The 23,940-nt window shown below is 42.2% G+C and overlaps 1 protein-coding gene across 2 annotated transcripts in view; it reads right to left on the bottom strand.

Moving 5' to 3' along the window:
• The window catches only part of SMC5 (structural maintenance of chromosomes 5), an 83,853-nt gene that overhangs the window by 39,132 nt on the left and 20,781 nt on the right, over window positions 1–23,940 (bottom strand). For both annotated transcript variants that reach the window (XR_012904664.2, XM_075931701.2), the window contains exons 7-9: window positions 20,596–20,757; window positions 2,760–2,831; window positions 1,388–1,643 (exon numbers count right to left, since the gene is read on the bottom strand). Coding sequence is in view for 1 of the 2 variants with exons in the window: in XM_075931701.2 (XP_075787816.1) it covers window positions 1,388–1,643; window positions 2,760–2,831; window positions 20,596–20,757 (490 nt within the window). In the remaining variant the exon portion in view is untranslated. The remainder of the gene's footprint in view (window positions 1–1,387; window positions 1,644–2,759; window positions 2,832–20,595; window positions 20,758–23,940) is intronic.

Below are 23,940 nucleotides of genomic sequence, written 5' to 3'. Positions count from 1 at the left end.
CACTACTAGAAAAAAAAAAGAATATTTTATACTTTTAGAGGAGGTAGGGAATAAGAGCCCTCTATTTTGGAGTACTTTTCTGTTTATTTTCAAGAGAGAAAAGGGAGAATTCATTCTCCTTCTGAAGACACAGAGAAATAACATTCTTCTTGTCACCTCCTCATGGGAGGGACCTTGAGGTCTCCCCCATGATACTAAAATCTTGCAAGAATACACAAAATGCTTCCAATCTACATTATTCCAACACTGGGGAGGGAAGATAGTATTCTGCTTAAAATACTGGACTGGGATTCAGGAGACAGGGTTCAATTTCCTGTTTTGCTAGACCTTAGCAGGACACTTCGTAACTCTGTGCCTCAGTGCCACAACTATAAATCCATAAATATATGGGAGATATTCCAATACGCCCATGGAGGTCATATACATAAAAATGTTTGGAAATAAGTTAATCAAGAAGAACTCTAAAAGGATAATTTTTAATTCTACCTTTCAAGTTACATCAAGATAGAACTAACATGAAAGGCTAGGCTAATAAAAAAGTGAACCTAATTAATTAAAGATAAAAAACACTGGCCTTCAAGTTCATCTAACAAAGACAGAAGGTGAAACAGTCATTAAGATAGCACCATTTTACACATAGAAGCATGCATCACCACACATTTAATGCGTTAGTTTAAATGATTATCAATTTAATAAAAAGACCAATTGTGAAGATTGTTACTTAATGTTACAAATAGCTAAAAATATTAATTAAAAAGCTGCCTGTATTTTGTTTACTTATGAATTTGACAAGACTGAAAAAATCATTTTCCCTATTTGTCCTGTACAGTTCATCGGTTTTCCTTTTATTTGTATGGGGATTTCCAACAAATAATTGGAAAAAACATACAAACTGGCAGCATCTGTGAAATGCAGGTTTACTGCTGCTACATGAAATCATTTTTTGAAATGGAAATGGTGTCTCTTCAAAAATAAGCTATTCCTGCCACTTTTACAGGCCTTGTAAGGATGAAAACAATAATGAGACATACAAAAATACAGTTACCAAGATTTGAAATGATTTAGTGTCACAATTAAGCAAAATGCAGGACAATGTAGCACTTTAAAGACTAACAAGATGGTTTATTAGATGATGAGCTTTCGTGGGCCAGACCCACTTCCTCAGATCAAATAGTGGAAGAAAGTAGTCACAACCATATATACCAAAGGATACAATTGAAAAAATGAACAAATATGAAAAGGACAAATCACATTGCAGAACAGAAGGGAGATGCGGGGGGGGGGGGGGGGGGGGGAAGGGGGAGGAAGGAAGGTAAGTGTCTGTGAATTGCCAACACAAAAGGATTTCAAGTAGTAACCATAGTAGGAAAGAATCTAGAAATCTCACTTTTCTTTTCTCTCTCTAGGTTCTCTCTCTCTCTTCGCAGATCAGTCATTTCACCATCAATATTTGCCTTTTCTTCTTGCAACTGTCTCAGCTCGTTGTTAATATAATCAATTTGCGGCTGAAGATTCTCAGAGTTTTCTGTACTGTTAAGCTCATTCTGCCAGTCCTCTATCATCTTACGAGTGATGTGTATTCTTTTTCGTCGATCCATTTCTTCATCTTTTTTCATTCTCAATGCTTGCTGAATTTCTTCAATCTAAGAGAAATGCAAATATTTTCCCAGAATGACATTTACAAATGAATTTTTGCATGCACAACGAAAGACAGTTACAAAAGATTGTTGTAACAGATATTGAAATGTTGATGTAGCCAAGCAAGTTTAAAAATGTAAGGTCTCATACTTGCTCAAAAACCCACCTTGCCCCACATCTCAAATTGATGCCTTTTTGTAAAATAATTAGAATTTCTGCCCAAGTTTTAAAGAACAAATGTATTACAATCCAAATATTTAAACACATTATTATAGATTTGTAAACATACTTTATCTGTAATTATAGTAAAAGTTGCATGCTAACAGACAGTTTGAGAATTAGTACAGAATTGCATAAGTTTACCATAACAGAATGGAACATGTAACATGAACTCTCCTTCTTATGTTTAATTTTCAGATTTCTTGACTGACTGCTTAGACATCTACCCTGTTGCTTTATCAGTTTTTTGCTTTTTTTATATATAGAAGCTCTCTAAATCAAGCAACTATTCTGCTTCTTCATCTGGTCAGATTCAAGCTATCCAACTATAGCAGATAAGAGTAAGTAAGCAGTAGAAAAATATTCCAATGGAGTAAAAATAGTCAACAAAATCAGAAGCTTGTAATATGCATGTTGAATTCAAAAAGTAAATTATTTATAACAAAACACTGCATCTAGCTTTTCAGAGAAGACAAACGTTCTGTGAAAGTACTCTGTTTTACTGATAAGTTTCATTTTCTAAGGGAAAGCAAATTTAAGGAACTCCACAAGTCTGAGCGCAGAGGATGCTGAGAGATGCAATGAATCTCCTGGGTATTCTGTCCCTGTTGCCTCCAAATTTGCATCTCGGGAGGGGGCTGTATGAACCAGTTGAGGGTCCCTAGAGGAAAATAGGATGCAGACAGCTTGCAACATTATTTGTTTTCTATACAGATGAACTTTCCATCACCATCAGCTAAAATATGGGTGTCACTGATAAGATTCCAAACAGTGGCTCAGACACAACATTAAATTCCGTAATATTTACCTGAAAACTTTATGTAATGTATTTAGTATTATGTCAGTGATTCACAGCATCAGCAAATAAGAATACCCCCTCGCCCACATTTCGGTTCTCTTACTAGTTTGTCTTTCTTTTCAACAGCATCTTGTTTTTGTTTACACCTTTGAGAAGTATCTTTGATTTCAGCTGCCTGCATACAATGAAATTATGAGAAAAAAACAAGAAATTAGTCATAATTATTTTGTATATCTACCTTTTTAAAAATGATAGGAAATATGAAAAAATATCAGACTTTGGAAGGACATTCAGTTTGGAGCACCAAATGTTCGTCTACTATAAAATTAATTTTTGATAAAAGCCACATGTTCATCAGAAGAGAATTGTTCCTAGACACCGTAGTTGCATTGTAATTACTCTAGTGTGATGTTTACTACTTTGACAATTCTGTATAAATTATACACACTTATACTTGCAAGTGGTTTAGGAGCTATAGTGCAACATCAGCAATAGATCTATAAATCTGAATATACTTGCCAATAAAGAAAGGCTCACAACATAATTCTGAAATTAAATTCACACCTTTAATTGTCTACCTTAGGAATGTGATAGTGTACATGGTTAACCTTCATGGTTACAGGCAAGGTCACCTCCTCCCTCTCACATTGCTGCCTCTATCACAGGGAGCAGGGTTTTACAGAGGCAGCAGGGACAGCCCTTGTGTGTAACTGTGAAGGCAGCAGCGTGGAGAAGGCAGCACTTAAAAATTGGCTCCCTGCGAGCAACGACTCCTGCCTGCTCCCTGAAACAGGCAACAGTGCATGGGAGCTGAGGGGAGGAGGCAGGTGGCTCCATGGGAGCCAGTGCTTGCAGGAAACTGGCTCAAAAGTCACCTCCCCCGTGTGTAAATATGTAACCGCTGAGATTTTCAGCAGCTACACATTTACCAAAAAAATAAACTAAAGAGCTTTTAAACATCCCTAATCTATCTATTTTAAGAGAGTTTGTGCATCTGAGTTGTCCGTCTGTTCAAGAACTCCTTCTAAATGGTAAGTATGGCATGCAGCTTCCTTTTATCATAACTTAAAACAATATCAGGTTGTAGTTGTGCCAGGAAAACGGGATGTGACTGGCATGGGACTGTTTTCCAAAACACAGAAAGAGAGAAGGCTGATAAAATGAACAGTTATACAGCAGAATGACCCCTGGGAGCAGCTAGTGCAGGGGACAGCTATATTGTTGAGTAACCATTGGGGGAGCTGCCGCACCAGGAAGAGGCCAGGGCTCTTCATGTTGCCAGGCATGGGCCCAGGTAAGTAGCCCTGTTAGCCAGTAGCTCTGCAGCCTCAGAGGAGCCGCAGAGTAGAGCCAGGCAGCAGAGATCTGTCCCTCCCCATGAGAAGCTGCAAGCCAGGGCCAGGCAGCAGTGCCCCGGCGACATTCCTCCCCTCCCTCCGATAAGCTGCATGGTGTGAAGCCATGCAGCTCTATCCCTTCCCCAGAGGATCACCACCAGGACCAGGTACTGCAACTACACCCCACCCTCGCCAGTGTAAGATCACCAGGGCTGAGCACCGCAACCAGGCCTTCCCTCTTCAGAGGAGCACTGCAAGGGTACGTCTAGACTACATGCCTCTGGCGACAGAGGCATGTAGATTAGACTACCCGGCATAGGAAAATGAAGCGGCGATTTAAATAATCACCACTTCATTTAAATTTAAATGGCTGCCGCGCTGAGCCGATCAGCTGTTTGTCGGCTCAGCGCAGTAGTCTGGACATTCCGCGGTCGACATCAAAGGCATTTGTCGGCCTCCCAGGTATGAGAAGACAAATGCCTTTGACGTCGACCATGGAGCATCCAGACTACCGCGCTGAGCCGACAAACAGCTGATCGGCTCAGCGTGGCAGCCATTTAAATTTAAATGAAGTGGCGATTATTTAAATTGCCGCTTCATTTTCCTATGCCGGGTAGTCTAATCTACATGCCTCTGTCGCCAGAGGCATGTAGTCTAGATGTACCCCAAGGGTTGGGCACTGAGGAGCTGGAGGAGAGGGGTGCCAGCAACCGCAATGCTGTCCTTGCTGCTGTGGGTGGCCCTAGTAAGCCCCCCCAAGCCTCCCAGTCCTGAGTCCCCCACCCCATGCCCTGAATCTTACACCCACCCGCCTTGAGCTCCCCAGCATCCAACCCTCTACATCCCCCACTACCTGCCCTGGCTCTTGAAGGACCCAAGCAACACCGGGTAAGTCTTTTAGTTGTAAATAAAAGAATTACATTTAGACTTTTATATTTAAAAAGGTGTCCACTTCCTCTTCCAAAACTTTTCCAAGGAAGATCTAATTGACTTAGTGCTCAACTGTTACTTTACAAAAATCCCAGAGTAAGGAGCTAGTGTATTGTAGAACTGCCCCAAGAGCGACGCAGGAGAGTGTCTGACTCAGAGAGTATCTCTCACTCCAAGGTCTGCTGTAGTTCAAGGAAGAAATTAAAATCTACTGCATCTAAACTAGGGATGTAATTGTGTAGTCAATTAACCTATTAGTAAAAGGTTATAGGTTAATGCTATAGACTACACGCATTCCCACCCCCCCAGCCAGTAAATTGTTTAGCAGAATGGCCAGCAGCCCAACTCAGTCCTGGCTCATGCTGGGTCCAGGACCTATCCTTACCGCAGCTCTGCATTTAAAGTGTATTAGGAGCCATGCGGGCAAGCACTGGACAGGAGCTGCTGCCACCCCGCACTGCTGCCTCTGATACAGAGGCAGCAGAATGGAGTGGCAGAGACGCCAAGGGAGTAGGGCCGGAGCGCACTGGTTGCCAGCCCCATCCCTGGGGACTATAGAATAGTTGAATAATCAACAAGAATTCATGAGATTAATTGACTATTCAACATCCCTATCCTGAACATTTATGAAAGCTGACATGTTTGAGAGTGAGATGGTGTACCAAGTCAATGTTCCTTTCCCAAGCCCATCCTATTCATTCTCCTTCAATTAACCAGTGAGAAGAAAGGGCATAGCAGCTCTGAAACCTGTTTTCTGACTGAGATGCTTTCATGTGGTAACTAGTGTAGGGCCATAAAGGAGGCAACTTGCATGGGGAACCTCAGGCCAGGGGCTGGATGCAGCCCCCAAGGCTCAGGGCCTCTCCCAGCATTGGGGAGCCCAAACTGGTGTTCCAGCCCCCACCTCCTGCTGTCCAACCATGGGGCTGGAGCACACAAAATCTATTAGGCTAGGTCCCCCTAAGCTGTGGTGTGGGAGAGGAATGTGAGGAGCATCTATCTCCTCAGTTGGGGACCATGTCAGTTTAATTTTTTTTGGTTTGCTTCTCACTTGTGCGTGGCCCTCAACTGATTTCTGTGGGTCAGCAGCCCGCAACCCAATAATAGCTCCCCACCCCTGTCTTTAACCACTGCCATGCTAAGCAGGCCATAATTTGGCTTAGTAAATCTTTCAAGCTAAAAAGGCAATTAAAAGGGACTCCAAGAATGAGAGATGTAATATGTATTTTTAAATGTACTAAAATAATTTCAGATACTATACATGTCTGAGTCCTTATGTATTCAAGACTCTTGCAGACAGAGGGAACTGATTGATTAAAAAGGGGAAACAGTGAAAATGACCACACACAAAGGGCATAAACTGATCTCAGAGTGTCTTGAATTCAATAAGGGTATGTCTACACTTGCACCCTCTTTCAATAGAGGGATGCAAATGAAGCCATTCAAAATTGCAAATGAAGCCAAGATTTAAATATCCCGTGCTTGATTTGCATACTCACGTTATGGAGCTATTTCGAAATAGCTCTATTTCGGAATAACAGATGCTGGTAAGACGTGGTTATTTTGAGAGAAAAATCCTTCTCTCGAAATAATCCTTATTCCTCATACAATGAGGTTTACCGGTTATTTTGAAAGAAGGGTTTTCTCTTGAAATAACCGCGTCTTAACAGCGTCTGTTATTTTGAAATAGCACCATTTCGAAATAGCACCATAATGTGAGTATGCAAATCAAGTGCGGGATATTTAAATCCCGGCTTCATTTGCAATTTCAAATGTCTTCATGTGCATCCCTCTATCGAAAGAGGGTGCAAGTGTAGACATACCCTAGGAGTCTTTCCCTCCCTGCCCTACCCCTGTCACCCATGCTCAGCTTCTGATAAACAGAGGTTAGGGACACCATTCCTACCTATCCTGGCAAATAGTCAACGATGGACCGATCCTCCATACATTTCTTTTTTTGAACCCTGTTAAACTCCTGGTCTTCGCAACATTTTGGCAAGGAGTTTCAGAGGTTGACTGTGTTGTGTGAAGAAATACTTCCTTCTGCTTGCTTTAAACCTGCTACCTATTAAGTTCATTTGGTGACTAGTTATTGTCTCAGAAGAGTAGCCATGTTAGTCTGTAACTTTAAAAACAATAAGCAGTCCTGTGGCACTATAGAGATTATATATTTTATTCTCTAAGGTGCCACAGGACTACTTGTTCTTTCCCTAGTTCATGTGTTATGGGAACAAGTAAATAACTTTTCCTTCTTTACTTTCTCCACACCAGCCATGATTTTATAGACCTCTATCATATCCCTCCTTACTCTCCTGTTTTCTAAAATGAAAAGTACCAGTTTTATTAATTTCTCCACACGTGACATCCGTTCCAAATCCCTAATCATTTTTGTTGCCTATTTCTGAACTTTTTCCATTGCCAAGATATATTTTTTGAGATGGGGCACCCACATCTGCATGGAGTATTCATGAGTGTACAATGGATTTATATTGAAGTAATAAGATATTTTCTGTCTTATTCTCTCTCTCTTTTTCAATGATTCCTAACATTGTTTTTTGATGGCTGCTGCATATTGAATGGATGTTTTCAGGAAACTATCCACAATGACTCCAAGATCTCTCTTTTGAGTGGTAATGGCTAATTTAGTCCCCATCATTTTGTACATATACTTGGGATTATGTTTTCCAATATACATTACTTTGCATTTATCAACATTAAAATTAATCTGCCACGTTGTTGCCCAATCACCTAGTTTTGAGAGATCCCATTGAAGCTCTTCACAGTCTACTTTGGACTTTAGCAATTTAGTATCATCTGCAAATTTTGCCACCCGTTTACCCCATTCTCTAAATCATTTATGAATAAGATGAATAAGAATGATCCCTAGCATAGACTACTGCAGGATACCACTAGTTATCTCTCTCCATTCTGAAAACTGAATATTTATTCCTACTCATTGTTTCCTATCTTTTAACCAGTTATCAATCCATAAGACGACCTTCCCTCTTATCGACTTACAGGACCCCTTTTTGAAAATTGGTGATGCATTAGCTATTTTCCAGATATTTGGTACAGAAGACGATTTAAAGGATAGGTTACAAACCACAATTAATAGTTACACAATTTCACATTGTGTTTTTTTCAGATCTCTTGGGTGAATGCCATCTAGTCCTGGTGACGTGTTACTGTTTAGTTTATCAATTTGTTCTAAAACCACCTCTAATGACACCTCAGTCTGAGATAATTCCTCAACTTTATCATCTAAAAAGAATGGCTCAGGTTTGGGAATCTCCCCAACATCTTCAGCCATGAAGACCGATGCAAAGAATTCATTTAGTTTCTCTGTAATTACCTTATCATCCTTGAGTGCTCCTTTAGCATCTCGACTGTCCAGTGGCTCCACTGGTTGCTTAGCAGGCTTCCTGCTTCTGATATACTTAAAAAAAATTGCTATTACTTTTTGAATTTTTGGCTAGCAGTTTTTCAAATTCCTTTTTGGCCTTCCTAATTATATTTTTATACTTCATTTGACAGAGCTTATGTACCTTTCTATTTTCCTACTAGGATTTAACTTCCACTTTTAAAACAATGCCGCCCTACGTTTTTAACTTGGTTGTTAAGACATGGTGGCAATTTTCTGTCTCTCTTACAGTGTTTTTTAATTTAGGGTATACTTTTAAGTTGAGCCTCTATTATGGTGTCTTTGAAAGTTTCCATGCATCTTGCACGGGTTTTCCTGTACCTTTTAATTTCTGTTTTACTAACCTCATTTTTGTGTAATTCCCCTTCCTGAAATAAAAAGCTCATCAGATACTTGACCGGTTCCTCAACTAGTCGCTTCTCCCCACCCTTGCTGCCTCTATGAGCCAGTCCTGGGGGAGACACCTTAAAATCTAGCTCCCCCAGCACAGTTTCCGCAGGGGACAGGGGGTTGCAAGGACCGGGCACAAGCCAAGAATCAGCTGATTCCTGTCTTGCTCCCATTCTCGGATGCTGTGCCTCTGCTTTTTAAATGTATTAAGAGCCTACTGGCTCTTAATACATTTAAAAATCAGAAGTGCAGCACAGTAAGAGAATGCAGCACAAGCCGGGACATCTTATTCCTGGCTCGCACCTGGTCCCTCCGCTGTACTCCAGCCTTTTTACGTTTAAGGCTGTTGCACAGCAGGGGGACCCGGTAAAAGACAGGAATCAGCTGTCCCATCTCGCGCTGGGTCCCCCGCACTGTGCTTCAGCCTTTTAAATGTATTAAGAGCCTGCTGGCAGGCTCAAAATACATTTAAAAGGCAGAGCAACAGCAGGGTTAGCTCCCAGGGCCAGGAGCAAACCTTGCGGCAGCTCCCCCGCTTATCTACTAATCAACTAGTCAATGGAAAACCCATTGATTAGTCAATTAGTTGATTAAACTAAACTTAACACCCTTACTACAGTCTCCTCTTGGACCAGATCCTGTACTCCACTTAGGACTACATTCTATTGGACTCTGAATTCTGACAGAGGTTTCAAAAAATTTAAGAATGATTCATCAATATTTTACAGACAAATGCCATTTCTCTAAAGAAAGAGAAGAATACAATATCTGCTTGCTGTTATTATGAATGAACTGAAAGTACCGTATGGCTGCATATGGATGAAGTTTAAAAATACTATATTTGAGGCACAGAGCCAAAACACAATTGGTAGATAAAGTTCTATTTGGCTCCCTCAGCAATTGGTATATAGATGCAAGACTTTAAAAAAAATTCCAAAACCCCCCAAACATTTTCAAGGTCAGCACAGGGGCCCTTGATATCAAATGGAAAATTAATTTTACTTAGATTATGACAAATGTTAGATCATATGTACATTTGATTTATAGTCATACCTTATATATGTGAATAACCAACATATTTTATCTGCCTTTTCACAGAATCATAGAATACTAGAACTGGAAGGGACTTCAAGAGGCTGTCAAGTCCAGTCCTCTGCCCTGATGGCAAGCCCAAGCACAATCTAGATCAAAGCTGGGCAAGATGCGGCCTGGGGGCCAGATCTGGCACGCCTAACACTTTGATCCGACCCACAGACTGCGTTTGGTTGCTTTCTATTGATATGCTGTGGCCTGTGCCATAGAATTTCCAGATAGTAGGAAATGGCTCGTGGCTCACAGTTGCGGCAGATGATAGATCCATGAGGCCTTTGGCAGCAACCCCGGGTGGGTGCCAAGCAATGCGGTAGCAGCAGAGGCACAAGCCCTTTGCTGTGTTTTTAATTCAAAGCCTCCAGCCTCAGATAGCTCTGTAAGGAGGCTAGTCCCCAGCTCCTCCCCTTCTGCCTCAGGCCCCATCTCTTCTGAGGGTGGACCTGGCTGGTTAACAAGTACCAAAAATCATTAAGTGGCTCCCCTGTGAAAATTATTGCCCACCCCGATCTAGATCATTCCTGACAGATGTCTATCAAACCTGCTCTTAAATATCTCCAGTGATGGAGATTCAACAACCTCTCTTAGCAATTTATTCCAGTGTTTAACTACCCCAATAACTAAGCTTGCCAGATGCTTTCACCAAAAATCCCAAACATGGCAAAAAAAAAAAAAAAAAAAACCACACACCCCGGGAGACCACACTTGGTTGGGAAGGAAGGGTTGGGGAGGGAAGGCGCTGCACCTTAAGAATCCCTGCGTTCCTCACTTGCCCCCACCCATGCCAGAGGAAGATTGTCCTCACCCGAGAGAAACATGGTTTGTTTGTTTTTTACTGGACAGGGGCCAGAAAAAAATTAACTAACTGAGCAAAAACCAGACACCTGGCAACCCTATCGATAGCTAGGAAGTTTTTCCTAATGGCCAACCTAAACATCCCTTGCTACAATTTAAGCCAATTGCTTCTTGTCCTATCAATTTTTCTCCCTCCTCGTGGTAACACCCTTTTAGGCACTTGAAACCTGCTATCATGTCCCCTCTCAGTCTTCTCTTTTCCAAATTAAACAAACCCAGTTCTTCCAGTCTTCCCTCATTGGTCATGTTTTCTACACCTTTAATTATTTTTGTTGTTATCCTCTGGACTGTCTCCAATTTCTCCATATCTTTCTTGAAATGCTGTAACCAGAACTGGACACAACACTCCAATTGAGGCCTAAACACAGAGTAGAGTAAAAGAATGACTTTTCATGTCTTGCTCACAACACTACCGTTAATACATCCCAGAATCAGGTTTCCTTTTTTTGCAATAGTGTCACGCTGTTGACTCATATTTAGCTTGTGGTCCACTCTGACCCCTAGCTCTCTCTTTCTGCAGTACTCCTTCCTAGACAGTCATTTCCCATTCTGTATGTGAGAAACAGATTGTTCCTTCCTAAGTGGAGTACTTTGCATTTGTCCTTATTAAACTTCATCCTATTTACCTCAGACCATGTCTTCGGTTTGTCCAGATCATTTTGAATTTTGACCCTATCATCAAAAATATTTGCAATCCCTCCCAGCTTGCAATCACGTGTAAAGTTTTTTATGACTGAAAAATATATTTTTGTATCCATTTGGCATTTTGGTAAAATATAGGGCCAAACAGCCTTCTTTGTAAATCCCTTTGAAGCTCCCCAATGGGAGGAAGACTCAGCCAGGTTCCCCTCAGGGAATTTCCCTAAACTGTTCAAGGGGAAGACTTTCACCTAACTTGCAAAATAAGCAGGATTGTCTTCCTCCAGATCCTGTGATTCTACCTAATGCATGAGGTCATCCCTTACGCTGAGATTCTGCTTTCATTCCAGTTATCCAGTCCCTAATCCTTCTCCTAACTGCACCTTCCTTTTCACTAAGAATGGGTTTCTTATTTAGAGAAGACTCATAGACAAGTTAATGTAATATCAGATTAGAAATGTTACATTGGGGTTAATCAGTTAATTGAGTAGTCGACGGAATTTCCATAGACTACTCATTAGTCAATAAGGGGGAGCTCACTACCCCCCACTGCAGCTCTGCATTTTAAATGTAGTAAGAGCCCACTGGGTCCTTACTACATTTAAAATGCAGAGCCACAGCAGGGTTAGCTCCCAGGGCCAGTGCAAGCTGGGACTAAACAGTTCCAGTTCGCTCCGTCTCTGGGACGCTGCAGCTCTGCACCTCCCCTACGCCCCATGGAGATGGTGCTGGGAGGGAACCAACTTTTAAACCGGCTCCCCCCACCACATGCTCTTGCTTCCCCTCTTCCCTATGCTGCCTCTGACATAGAGGCAGCACGCTGGGGGAGCAAGTAATCTACTTAACTACCCCATAAGCATATGCTTATCGAGTAGTCAAGTAGTAGACTACTCCCTTACATTCCTACATCAGATGCATTAATTTTCCTACTGATTTGCCTTAAGACTTGCCTGCTTACCAGGAAAGATGCCCAGAACTACAAAGGGTTTTTTGCAGGCCAAGGTTGTGCACTAGGGACACAGATGAGATAGGGGAGTACAGATCTCAGGGAAACAGTCAAGCTTGTAGATTTTAGATACTGATGCATGTCTGGAATAAATGGCCTGAAGAAAAAGTCTGTTACACAATTGGTTATAAAATGCTGGAAACTGAAGCAGAACTTTAAAGTTGGACTGCTTCCACCCACCACCAAACTGAGGATAAACAGACCACAAAGTTCTTGGACCAAAAGTATAGATTTATATTGTTTTCCATAACAAAAATAAGAGTCAATCTTTTGATTCCAATTATGGAATAACAATGTTTTCTATGAGTAGATTGTTCATCTGAAGTTTGTAACTGGAAGGAAATTTTAAATAGACAGAGTATATTGACATAGTGATGCGTTTTTAATCTTTAAGAATGTGTGTAGTTTCTCTGACTTATTTTAAGAAGATGACAGCCATATGAAGTAGCCTGTGTTCACATGTACTATTAAACTGTTTGAGTCTTTAACATAAAACAAAAGAATGTGAGCGTAGTCTTCCCATGACGGTACAAGCACTTTAGTTGCTGCCCCCACATCTTTTGCTAATGATGCCAGTGAACATTCTCTGGCAACAAATCAAAGAGCATGCTTAGTTTTCACATGCCAAGAAAAGGCAGGATAGAAATCAATTACCAATCCTCAAAAGAGAATTACTGGCACAAACAATCAGTAAAACAATATCAGTGGCTCTATGGAAATACTTACTTACAAAATACTAATCCTGCAACAGTGAAAACGAGAATTTAATTTGCTTATTAGGACTATTCAATTTATGTGGTCCCTAATAGCATAATATACAACCCACATACACACTAATTTTTATTGACAAAAAATGAAAGACAAACAAATAATGGGGTAAAATCCTGGCACCATTAAATTCAATGGAATCTTTGCCATTGACTTTTATAGAACCAGGGTTTCACATTAATTGACTTGCCCAAAGTCATACAGAAAACATATGGCACAATCAGGCACAGAACTTGTATTTTCTAAGTTCCAGTCTATTGCCTTAACCACCAGGCCATGCTTTCGTCCCCAGAACAGAACAGTGCTCCTCAATATTGAAGGGAACTGTCATCAAAACAAGTCATAGGCACACCAAATTAGGAAAGCAAATATTGATCAAAACAGTTAACTGGTTAAAATTATATTGTTTAACTGGTTAACAGTTGGTGGATTCAGAGTTGCTGGGGTGGGGGGTCCTACTGTGTCTGTGGGCAAATAGGCTGGAAACCGGATCCCATCTTCCCTTGCCAGGATAGCTGAGGGCCGGGTCCTGGCAGGGCCGCTGCAGCACGGCCAGCGTCCCACCTCCCCCACTGCGCCACAGCCAGGGATCGTATCCCGCCTGACCTTGCCAAGGCCATTGTAGCGTGGCCAGGGTCTTGCATGTCCCCACTAGTGCTGTCATGGGAAAGTTTGGGGCTGCTGCAGCACAGCCAGTGCTGATGTCCTCCTGACCTGGTTAGACTAGCAGTCCCGCTAACTGCTATACATTCTAGTAAGCTTAGTCCTTACCAGGTAACCAGTTAGCCTTTTACATTTTTAAACCAAATAACATCAGCACAAAATCTTGAGTTAAGGCAGTATCACTGCAGATTAAATCAACCATAACATAGCTATAAATTAAAGCAACCATAAAACAATGTTATAATATCTCAGAATATACTATTACTGTCTCATTTGGAAAAAATGTTTTAATTTCCACTACATCCTACTTATTTTTTTTGCTGGTAGGAATACAGATGGAGTACCACTGAACTACATGCACGTAATTTTTACAGGAAAAACTTAAAACACAACAAATAGTCTAGTTGCACCTTAAAGACTAATGAAATATGTAAATGGGATCATGAGCTTTCACGGGTGCAACCTATTTCTTCAGATGACTGGAGTATTAGAAGTCCAGATCCAAGAATAAATAAGGGGGGTGGGAGGGCGAAGGGAAAAAAAAAAAAAAAAGAGAGAAAAGGAGGGGAGGGAAAAAGAAAGCGAGACAGTGAGTAGATGGTTCAAGTAATTACAAGAGACTGATTAGAACTATTAGCATCTCCATTGTTTGGTTGGTAGGTTAAGTCGTTAGGATGTGGAAGGTAGTGTTGGAGACAGCTGATGTCATTGTTCATACCATTTGCATAAGGATTAAACTTGTAAATGAAGTGGGGCATTGTTGGCATTTGATGGCATACATCCACTAATGTAATCTATGTGATCGAATGCCAACAACGCCCCACTGCCATGTATATTGGCCAAACTGGACAGTCTCTACAGGAAAAAATTAATGGACACAAATCAGATATCCAAAAAGGCAATACTCAAAAACCTGTTTAATCTGTCTGGACACTCATTAATGGATCTCTAAGTCACCCTGTTGTTTCAGGCCAATTCCACAAGCCAAATACACAGGGAATGATTGGAACTTAACTTCATTTCTAAGTTTAATTCTCATGCAAATGGTATGAACCGGGACATCTGCTGGCTTGCACACTACTTTCCATATCCTAATGATTTAACCAAACAAACAATGGAGATGCTAATTGTTCTTATCAACCTGTTGTGACTACTTGAACCATCTACTTACTCTCTCTCTTCCCGCCCCCCTTTTTCTCTCTCTTTTTTCCCCTCCTCTCTCCCCACCTTATTTATTCTTGGATCTGGACTTCTAATACTCCAGTCATCTGAAGAAGTGGGTTGTGCGCACGAAAGCTCATGATACCATCTACATGTTTTGTTAGTCTTTAAAGTACTACCAGACTATTTGCTGTTTTTTAAGTTTTTCCTGTTACAGACTAACTCGGCTACCTCTCTGAAACTAATTTATACTCACAGGCCCTGAAATCACCATGGAACTATTCACTTGCTTAGAGATGAACAAATGAGTGTTTGTAAAATCAGGGACTGAATTTATTGATCTGACTTCAGAAAACCAATGTAGATTAAAATATATCACTCAGTAAGATAGTCTGACCCTTCTCCACTATTTTTCTTATTTTCATCATCCCATTAGCTTTGGATCTGACATTGACAGCACATATCCCCTAACGATGATTGTTTTTCTGTGAAAGTTAAAACAAAAATGCTTAAAAATGGCTACCTACTTGAGATGTGTTGTTCATGTCCATTCCATTATACGTGTGCATGTGCCCACATGTGTGATCACTGCAGATTTTTGCCTCAGTGGTATCCTTAGGGCTGGGCTGGGACACCCCCTGGAGTACCACGCTCATGCCACTGTATATCAAGTGCTGCCAACCCTATGCCCCTTCAGTTCCTTCTTGCCCACAACTCTGATAGAGGGGTAAGAGGTCAGGTAATGGAATGGACATGAACACCACATCTCAAAGAACGATAGTTAAAAGATTAGTTTACAAAAGGTTAGAAACAAAATAGTTTTGTTTCTTCAAGTGCTTGCTCATGTCAATTCCATTCTAGGTGACTCAAGAGGAATCTTCAAAGATGGACTTAGAATGTACAGACTTGTAGGTTGGAGCTGTGCCAAAGCCTTCATCATTTTAAGCTTGCTGGTTCAGCACACAGTGTGACGTGAATGGAATGATGGATGCCCAGGCTGCCACCCAACATATTTTTTTGACTGGTACCTGAGTGAGGAAGGCTTCCAAGGGCGCCCGTGCTCTAGTCAAGTGAGCAGTCACTGTCGGCGATAGGGGCACCCTGATTAGCTCATAACAGTAGCAGATGCAGGCTGTGATCCACAAAGATATTCTCTGTGCAGCTACTGGGCAACCTTTCATCTTGTCTGCAATTTCCACAAACTGTTTCAACTTATGAAACAGCTTTGTTCTATTTATGTAGAAGGCCTATCTCACATCCAGGGTATGCAACCTGCATTCCTCATGGGTCAAGTAAAGCTTTGGACAAAGGACTAGCAAGTATAGGTCTTGACCAATATGGAACCAGGGGCAGAAAAGCTGAGTGCAGCTGCAGATGGACCTTGTCCTTATAGAAGACCGTGTAAGGGGATTCAGATTCTAGCACTCTTTTTTTAGGCACTCGACGGGCCTAAGTTAGAGACTAGGAAGGAGATCTTTCAGGAGAGAAGCAGGAAGGAGCAGGAAGCTAGGGTCTTGAAGGGAGCACCCATGAGCCTTGATAACACAAGATTCAGGTCCCAAGGGGTACAAGGTCCCAGACATGCAGGTAAAGATGCTCCAGGCCTTTCAGTGCTGTTACACATGGAGCAGGGGTCAAAACCTTGAAACCAGGGCATGCCTCACGTGGGATCCTAAGTAACCATTAAGTGTTCAGTTAGTTAACTACTAATTAACAGAACTATTTACAACTAGAAGCACAATGCTAAGACAAGAGAAAGAACTGCTTGCAAAACAAGTGACAGAAGCGGCCACCAAGGATAGCAAGTGTAGCTGAAAGGGCATAGGGATAGTGGTGTCTAACATACCACAGCATGAGTTCAGGACTACAGAGCATGCCACAGCTGGCCCTACCGATACTGCTAAGGCAAAAATCTCTGATGACTGCTCACGTGGGTGCATGCACACCTAGAATGGAATTTACATGAGCAAGCACTCAAAGAAGAAAATATTTTCCTGTGTTTCTCACACAGAGCATCACTTTTTCATCAATACAGCCCTGTATTTCCAAGCATTATGACAACAGTGGTTCACAAAAGAATTTCCTCCTGCTCTTAGAAATCAGTAAAAACATTAATTAAAAACAAGAAAATGATTAAAATAAGCAGATAATACCAAGCTGTGCAAATGCAGCTTGGTATTTAACAAGCATGGAGGACTATATAGTATTATGCAAATTAATCTCCGGCTTCCAGCTGTTAAATTCCCCCTAAGGAAGCATACTTTTACAACAAAACAGGAAATAGTGCAAATTGTTTTAAAAAAGTCATTAGCAGCCAAAAATTTTAAACATTTTTGAGAGCACTTTTGTACAGCATGAAATGCAAACTTGTTTGCATTCATTTATTTGTAGTGGACTAGTTTAGCAAAAATGTTTTGTCTTTGAATTGCTTGAACAATAGAGAGTTTGTTTACTTTGAGCATCAGCTCCCAATGGCTGTTTTGCCATTCCCAGCCAATGGGAGCTGCAGGAAGCAGCAGCCAGTATGTTCTCTGTGGCCTGCACCCGTTCCCGCAGCTCCCATTGGCATGGAACAGCAAACTGCTCAACATACACATACTGTGTTGTGGTCTACCAGTGGATTACCCCAATGGTCTGCATGCCAAAGATTGCTGACCTTGCATTTATCTCTTAAAAACAAAGTAGAAAGAGACTTTACACTCAGAATCACACTAATGATACCTGTTCAAATTTCTGGCATAAATATTTGCTACTGAAAAGTGATATTGCACAGTACAATCCACTTAATTTGCCAGAGCAAAACAAATGATGAGCTGAGCCAAGTTCTTCTCTCACTAAAAATCAATGGTCAATCTTAAATTATCCTCAGTGAAAGCAAAACTAGATCCTAACTGATAAAAAATAAAATATTATTTACACAAGCTCCAATTTAAAATGATATAAAAGGTTCTCCTGATTAAAATAAATTGTTAAATTCCACATTAAATATATTAAATCATCATCCACCAAGTTAATACTATTGAGTTTCTTTTAAAGAAAGAACTTGATAAAAAGAATAAAGCTACTTAAACTGTGTTACCCAGGTATGTGTACAAATGATTTTCATTTTATCAGTTATGCTAGCTTAAACCAAGTGATCTGTGCCCCAATATGATGAGAAAGATCTTTGGCTTTTTTAACCTCTGGAGAAAATACAATGAACAGCTGGACCCAGACTATGTCAGCAGGACCCACCAGCTAGATACTTCAGAAAGAATTCATTTTCCTGTCTTATGTCAGAGTATTGGAGTGGGGGATATTTGCTATCAGACAATTCATATTAAGGATGTTAAAGAGTGGTTATTTGGGTAATCATGTAGTCAGTATAATTTGAAGGGGACCAATCTGCACAGCCGCAGTGAGGGTAGCTCCAAGAGCCATCTTGAGCCAGAACTGAGCAGTCCCGTCTCGCACTGGTTCTAGACCACTGTGGCTCTGCATTTTAAATGTAGCAAGAGCCTCTGGGCTCGAGCTGGGACCACTGTGCCAGTGTTCCCTCTAAGCTGCGGTCCACCCACATCATTTTAAGAGCTGCTCAGCAGCACTCACCCCTCACCTTCCTGCTGGAATGGAAGGTGAGTGGTGGCAGTGGCGATGGTAGCCACACATTTTCTCTACCTGCAGCCGGGGCATGTGAAGGGAAGCTGTTTCGGTATGGATGTCCCAGCCAGAACAGCCTCACCTCGCGTACCCCAGCTCCAGCTGGAGCAAATCGGCAGCCGCAGGAGGCCCGTTCCAGTAAGGCTGCCCCAGCTGTAACGAGCCTCATGAGGCTGCCACTTCACTCCAGCTGAAGCCAGGGCCACTGGGGTGCTTTTTTTAGTACTGAGGTTCCACAGGAGCCAGGAGCATGGTATTAAAAATAGCAGTGCGGGTGGCCTCTGCTCCAGTCCCAGCACACAGTCTGACCCCAGGAGCACCTGGGGTTGGGGATGCGGGAGCTTCAGGGGCCAGGACTGCGGGACCAAAAATAGCACCGTGGCCCCAGATCCAGCCCCCACAAACTGCTTTCCACGTCCAAGGTAGAAAGGTAGGGAAGGGACAGGGGGATAACTAAGAGTAAGGGGGGGAGGGTGAGGAGAGGAAGGGGCTTGTGTTGAGGTGAGAGGAGGGGGCCTGAGCAAGAGAAGAAAGGAGCGGGCACCAAGGGGCAGGATGGAGGAGACAAATGCCAGAAAGCCAAGAGGAGACAATGAGGAAAAAGGCAGGAGGGAGGGAGGAGAGGGAAGGTATCAGTGGGGGTGCCAGAAGGGAGGGGACAGGGTGATGCTGCGAGAGGAAAGGGGAGGGGCAATGTGGGCAAGATGGAGGAAGAGGAGAGGGAAGGAATGGGTGCCAGGAGAAGAGGGGCTGAAAGGAGGGGTGGGCATGAGGAAGGCAGGGGATGGAGCAAGTCACATGTGAGGGCACAGAGGGGGCTGAGGAGAACTGGGGCAGAGAGCGGTGAGGGGGTGGGCACCAGGGAGAAAGAGGGCATGGAGGGCAGGGGCAGTGATGGAAGGGGGAGACACCAGGAAGGTGCAGGTGTCAGGGGTATTGTGGAGGTGAAGCAGAGGGCAGACACATGGAGGGAAGGGACGGGCACCAGAGAACAGAGGAGAGAAGCAGGGCAGGTAGGTAGAGGGAGGTGTTAGGAGAAGGGATAGGGAGGCGTAGCTACAGATGAATGGAGTGGGGCTAGAGGAGGAGTGGGCACAGAGGGAAGAGAAGAACAGATGCAAGTGTCAAGGAAGATGAGGAGAGGGGCAAGTCCCCAAAGGGCTGAGGGGAGTGAGAAGGGCAGGAGCCAGGACAGCAGAGGAGGGTGAGGGGTGGGAGGAAGCACAAGCACCAGGGGGGGCAGATAGGGCAAAGGAAGGGTGGAGACATGGCAGCAGAGGGAAAAGGGAGAGGTTTATAAGATATTTATTAGGAACTTGGGTGCCACAGTGGGGCACATCCAAATAAGCGCACATGAACTCAATACTGGTACACAAGACAAAATTCACTCTGCTGGGACCCCCATGGATAGGGGCTGCTATTCCCCCTGAATAGTCGAGTATTCACTTACATCCCTAACTCATACTATCCCTTTCCCCCTCCTCCCATAAACTTATCAAGCTCAGTCTTAAAATCAGTTAGGTTTGTTTACCCCACTGTTGTCCTTAGAAAGCTGTCCCAGAACTTCACTCCTCTGACTGTCAGAAACCTTTATCAAAATACAAGTCCGAATTCCATGGTCAACTAATATCCATTTGTTCTTGTGCCACCTTTAGTGCTTAAGTAACTCCTCTCCATCCTAGTATGCTGAGTATTTGAAGAACTAAGCTATTAGTGCTGTTTCTACACGCTAATTGGATGACATGCCTTCAGGATGGATAAAAAATATATATTTTTTTTTAAAAATCAGACTTTAAATTGGATTTTTGGAATTTAAATAATTAAACTATATGCTTATTTAGGAAAAAAAACTATTTAAAATTCAAATTTTAAACTGACTACTTATGGTAAGGCCTAAGAATTTGCATTAAAATCCATCCAAAAAATATGCTTCTTCTACTATACAAAAATGAACATATTCTAATTGCTTCACGCTCCATTTTCAGCTTTATTGGACACATGGAACGTCTAAATATTTTAACCGAGAATCCAAAGTGCATACCTTCTCTTTGATTTTTAAATCCAAATTTTTCCATTGCTTTTCAACTTCTTGGATTTGTTGTGTCATTGGAGACTTTGCTTGTTGTAGTTTTTTCAATTCTTCCTTTGCACGATCACGGCTTTGTTTCACCTCCTCATGCTGTTGGCGAACATTTTCATATTCCTTGCAAGAATTTAAAGCAAAACAATGAAAACTTTTTACCCTTCTGTGTTTTAGCTGGATACACATTATGCCCCTGCAGTACTCATGTTTAATTCAACAAGAATTGTACACAAAGTCTATTTTACAGAGAGAGTTTCAGTAGTATATCTAAACTAACTTGCTAGGTAAGGATCAGCTTGACCCTGAGATACAGTGGCCCTGCTATTGCCTGCTGATCAAAAGCATGCAATGATATTTAAACATTTTGATGTACAAGTATGAGTACACATCCAGTTCTTCTGTGAATGTCCTGACGTGTGTGTGTGTGTGTCCTGGACAATACTGAACCCCAGGAGTTTGTCCTGGTTTTGACTAGCCCACCAGTTGACAACATCAACCCATCATGCCTCTGCAACTCCCAACAATAGTCTACTATTCGATAAGCAAATGCTTATGGATAGTCGAGTAGCGACTTGACTAGTAGCTCCCCCCCACTTGCTGCCTCTATCAGTGAGAGGCAGTGGTGGGGGGGGAGTAGAAGCCAGTGCTGGGGGGAAACCGGCTTTAAGCCAGTTCCTATCAGCACCATCTCCGCAGGGAGCAGGGGAGGCAGAAGCATAGCAGGCAAACGGCACGAGCAAGTACTGTTTCAGTCCCTGTTCACGCCATTTCCCACTGCAGGCGCTTCTGCTTTTGAAATGTACAAGAGCTCTGGGGGCTCTTGTACATTTCAAAAGCAGATGTACCTCAGGGAGCACAGGGAAAGCAGGGACTCAAGCAGTCCCCACTTGCGCTGTGCTCTCTGGAACCGTCCCTCCCCCACTTGCTGGCTCTATGATAGGGAGCAAGGGTTGGGGACAGGAACCAGTGCTGGGGGCGGGGGGGGGGAGCTGGCTTAAAAGCCGGTTCCCCCCAGCACTCTCTGGGGTACCTCCTGTCACCCTCCGCTTCCTCTATCAGAGGCAGCAGGGGGAGGGGAGCATAGGGGATGCTGCTGCGAAGCAGCCCCTGTCCACAGGGGTCCCAGCAGGGAGTTGGGCCCCTCCGCCTTTGTTGCCAAGCAACCCTTGTTCGTGTCGGCCAGCCCCTGTTCATGGCCAGCCCTGGCTGCTGTGAACAGAGGCTGGTGCCGGAGCTGCCAGCAACAGAGGCTGCTCCGGCACCACGCCCAGGCTGCTGTAAACATGGGCTGTTGGACTCAGCGCGAGCCGGGACTGAGCAGTTCCAGCTCATACCGATCACTGCACCTGTACATTTTAAATGTACTAAGAGCCCAGCGGCTCTTACTACATTTAAAATGCAGAGCTGCAGAGCACATGGCTGTGGAGCCAGCAGGATCCAGAATTGCTCAGTCCCAGCTTGAGTCAGCTCCTGGAGCTATCCCCCACTGTCACTCTGCAGAGCGGCACTTATCAATCAATCATGCAATTGATTCAAATTGTATCGACTAAACTATCAGCCAGATAATCACATTTTAACATCCTTACTCAACACCAAGGTGATCTGGGATAGTCTACTGGTATCTCCATGACCCTGAAATGTGAGTTTAAAGGCACAAGTGTCTGAAGTAGTCCAAACTCTGGGGTATGTGAAAAACAGAAATGCTCAGATAGTAGTTTGAAATCCCAATATATTGTTTTTCCCTTACATGTTGCAGCCTTTTCACACCTAGATATTAATTTTTCTACTTGTAACCTGGGAACATTTTTGTATTGCTGCCAAGAAACATTATTTGTTAATCCCTTCCAAAATGGTCAGTCTCAGAAGATCAACTTAATCCCTTGGTGACACTGATAAACAGTTTGCTTTCGAGTTATTGGAGTTCAAGATTACTGGAGGAACTAATTCATACTATTGGGATGCACCTCGCAATGTCACATTCTTGCTGGAAACATCTAGAAAATCTTGTTCTATAGACAATGTGGTATCAAATGTTGAGACCCAAAGGGTGTATATATAAAGGAAGCAAAGATCTGGACTGCCCCTCACTATTTCCAAGTCGACTAGGAAGGCTCACAAATAGTTGGAAAGGAAGGAAGAACTAATGTCAACTAACTTATACAAGCTAGCACCTCCATGTTATTCAGCTATAAATGAATAGCTATTGCTCGTTGCAAATATTTTCTTGAGAGAGCTATTTGCTGAATCTGATTAGCAATGATTCTTGAAAAGGTGGTAGGAGGATCTAAACTAAACAAACATTCTACTAAGTTGAGTGTCAAATGTCAAGATAAATCTAGAATAACATGTACATGTACGAACAGAGGACCCAAGTTACAGCTCTACAGATATCAAGTATGGGGATTTTTTACAGAAAACTAGAGATTTAAAGTATATTCCATTGCTTTATTTGTAGATTTTTGGGAATCATAACCCTCACTAGATCATAACACTTTGCCTGTATACATATTCTCTACATATATACATACATAAATATATAATTTTAAACAATAAAGAATCTGTAGAACTACCTGATGGATTTATTTCCACTAAAGGCAGTAGCTAAATGCTCTATTTATATCAAAACTATATAGCAATGATTTTCCCAGTAATTAATGTAGTCTTGGGAGGAAGTTGGTTTATGAAGAGACAGAGAAGATCCATAGATTTTAAAACCAGAAGAGGCCTTTATGATCAGATAGTCTGATCTCCTGCATGACTCTAATCATAATAATACTTGTACTGTACCCAATAATTTGTTGTGGACCTAAGCCATGACTTCTCAAGAAGACATCCAAACTTCCACCTCCCCACCAGCTTTGCCATAACAACTCTTGTTCCACTAGTTATGAATAATGATTGCCAGGTCATTTTCAAAGTCATAGACTTCCAACATAATCCAGTAACCTGGAAGTATGTAAATGATCTTACATAAAAAATTGGACTAGACACAAAATCACCACTGGATCTTTGTAGAGAAGCTTGATAAAGTGAAATAGTAGTCAAATAAATGGAGCTCAGCCTGATAATTGATTTTGTGTCAAAAGATAATCCAGTATCACCACAATAGTAACAGATGTTGGGTTAATCTGGTTTTGGGCTGCTCAAAAAGGGAATCTCTTACAATTTGCAGCACATGTTTGTCTAGTAGAGCGCTTACAAATCTGCACCAGTAGCAGCTGCACCTCCAAAACACGCTAATGATTCTGCCCTGTTAATATTTCAAAATCCGAACAGGTAGTTGCAAGGATTTTAGGTCCAGAT

Source organism: Pelodiscus sinensis, chromosome 6 (genome assembly GCF_052426305.1).
Source record: "Pelodiscus sinensis isolate ZL-2025 chromosome 6, ASM5242630v1, whole genome shotgun sequence".
Classification (NCBI taxonomy): domain Eukaryota; kingdom Metazoa; phylum Chordata; order Testudines; family Trionychidae; genus Pelodiscus; species Pelodiscus sinensis.
Note: the sequence above shows the minus strand (reverse complement) of the source record. Positions and strands in the feature narration are given on the sequence as shown.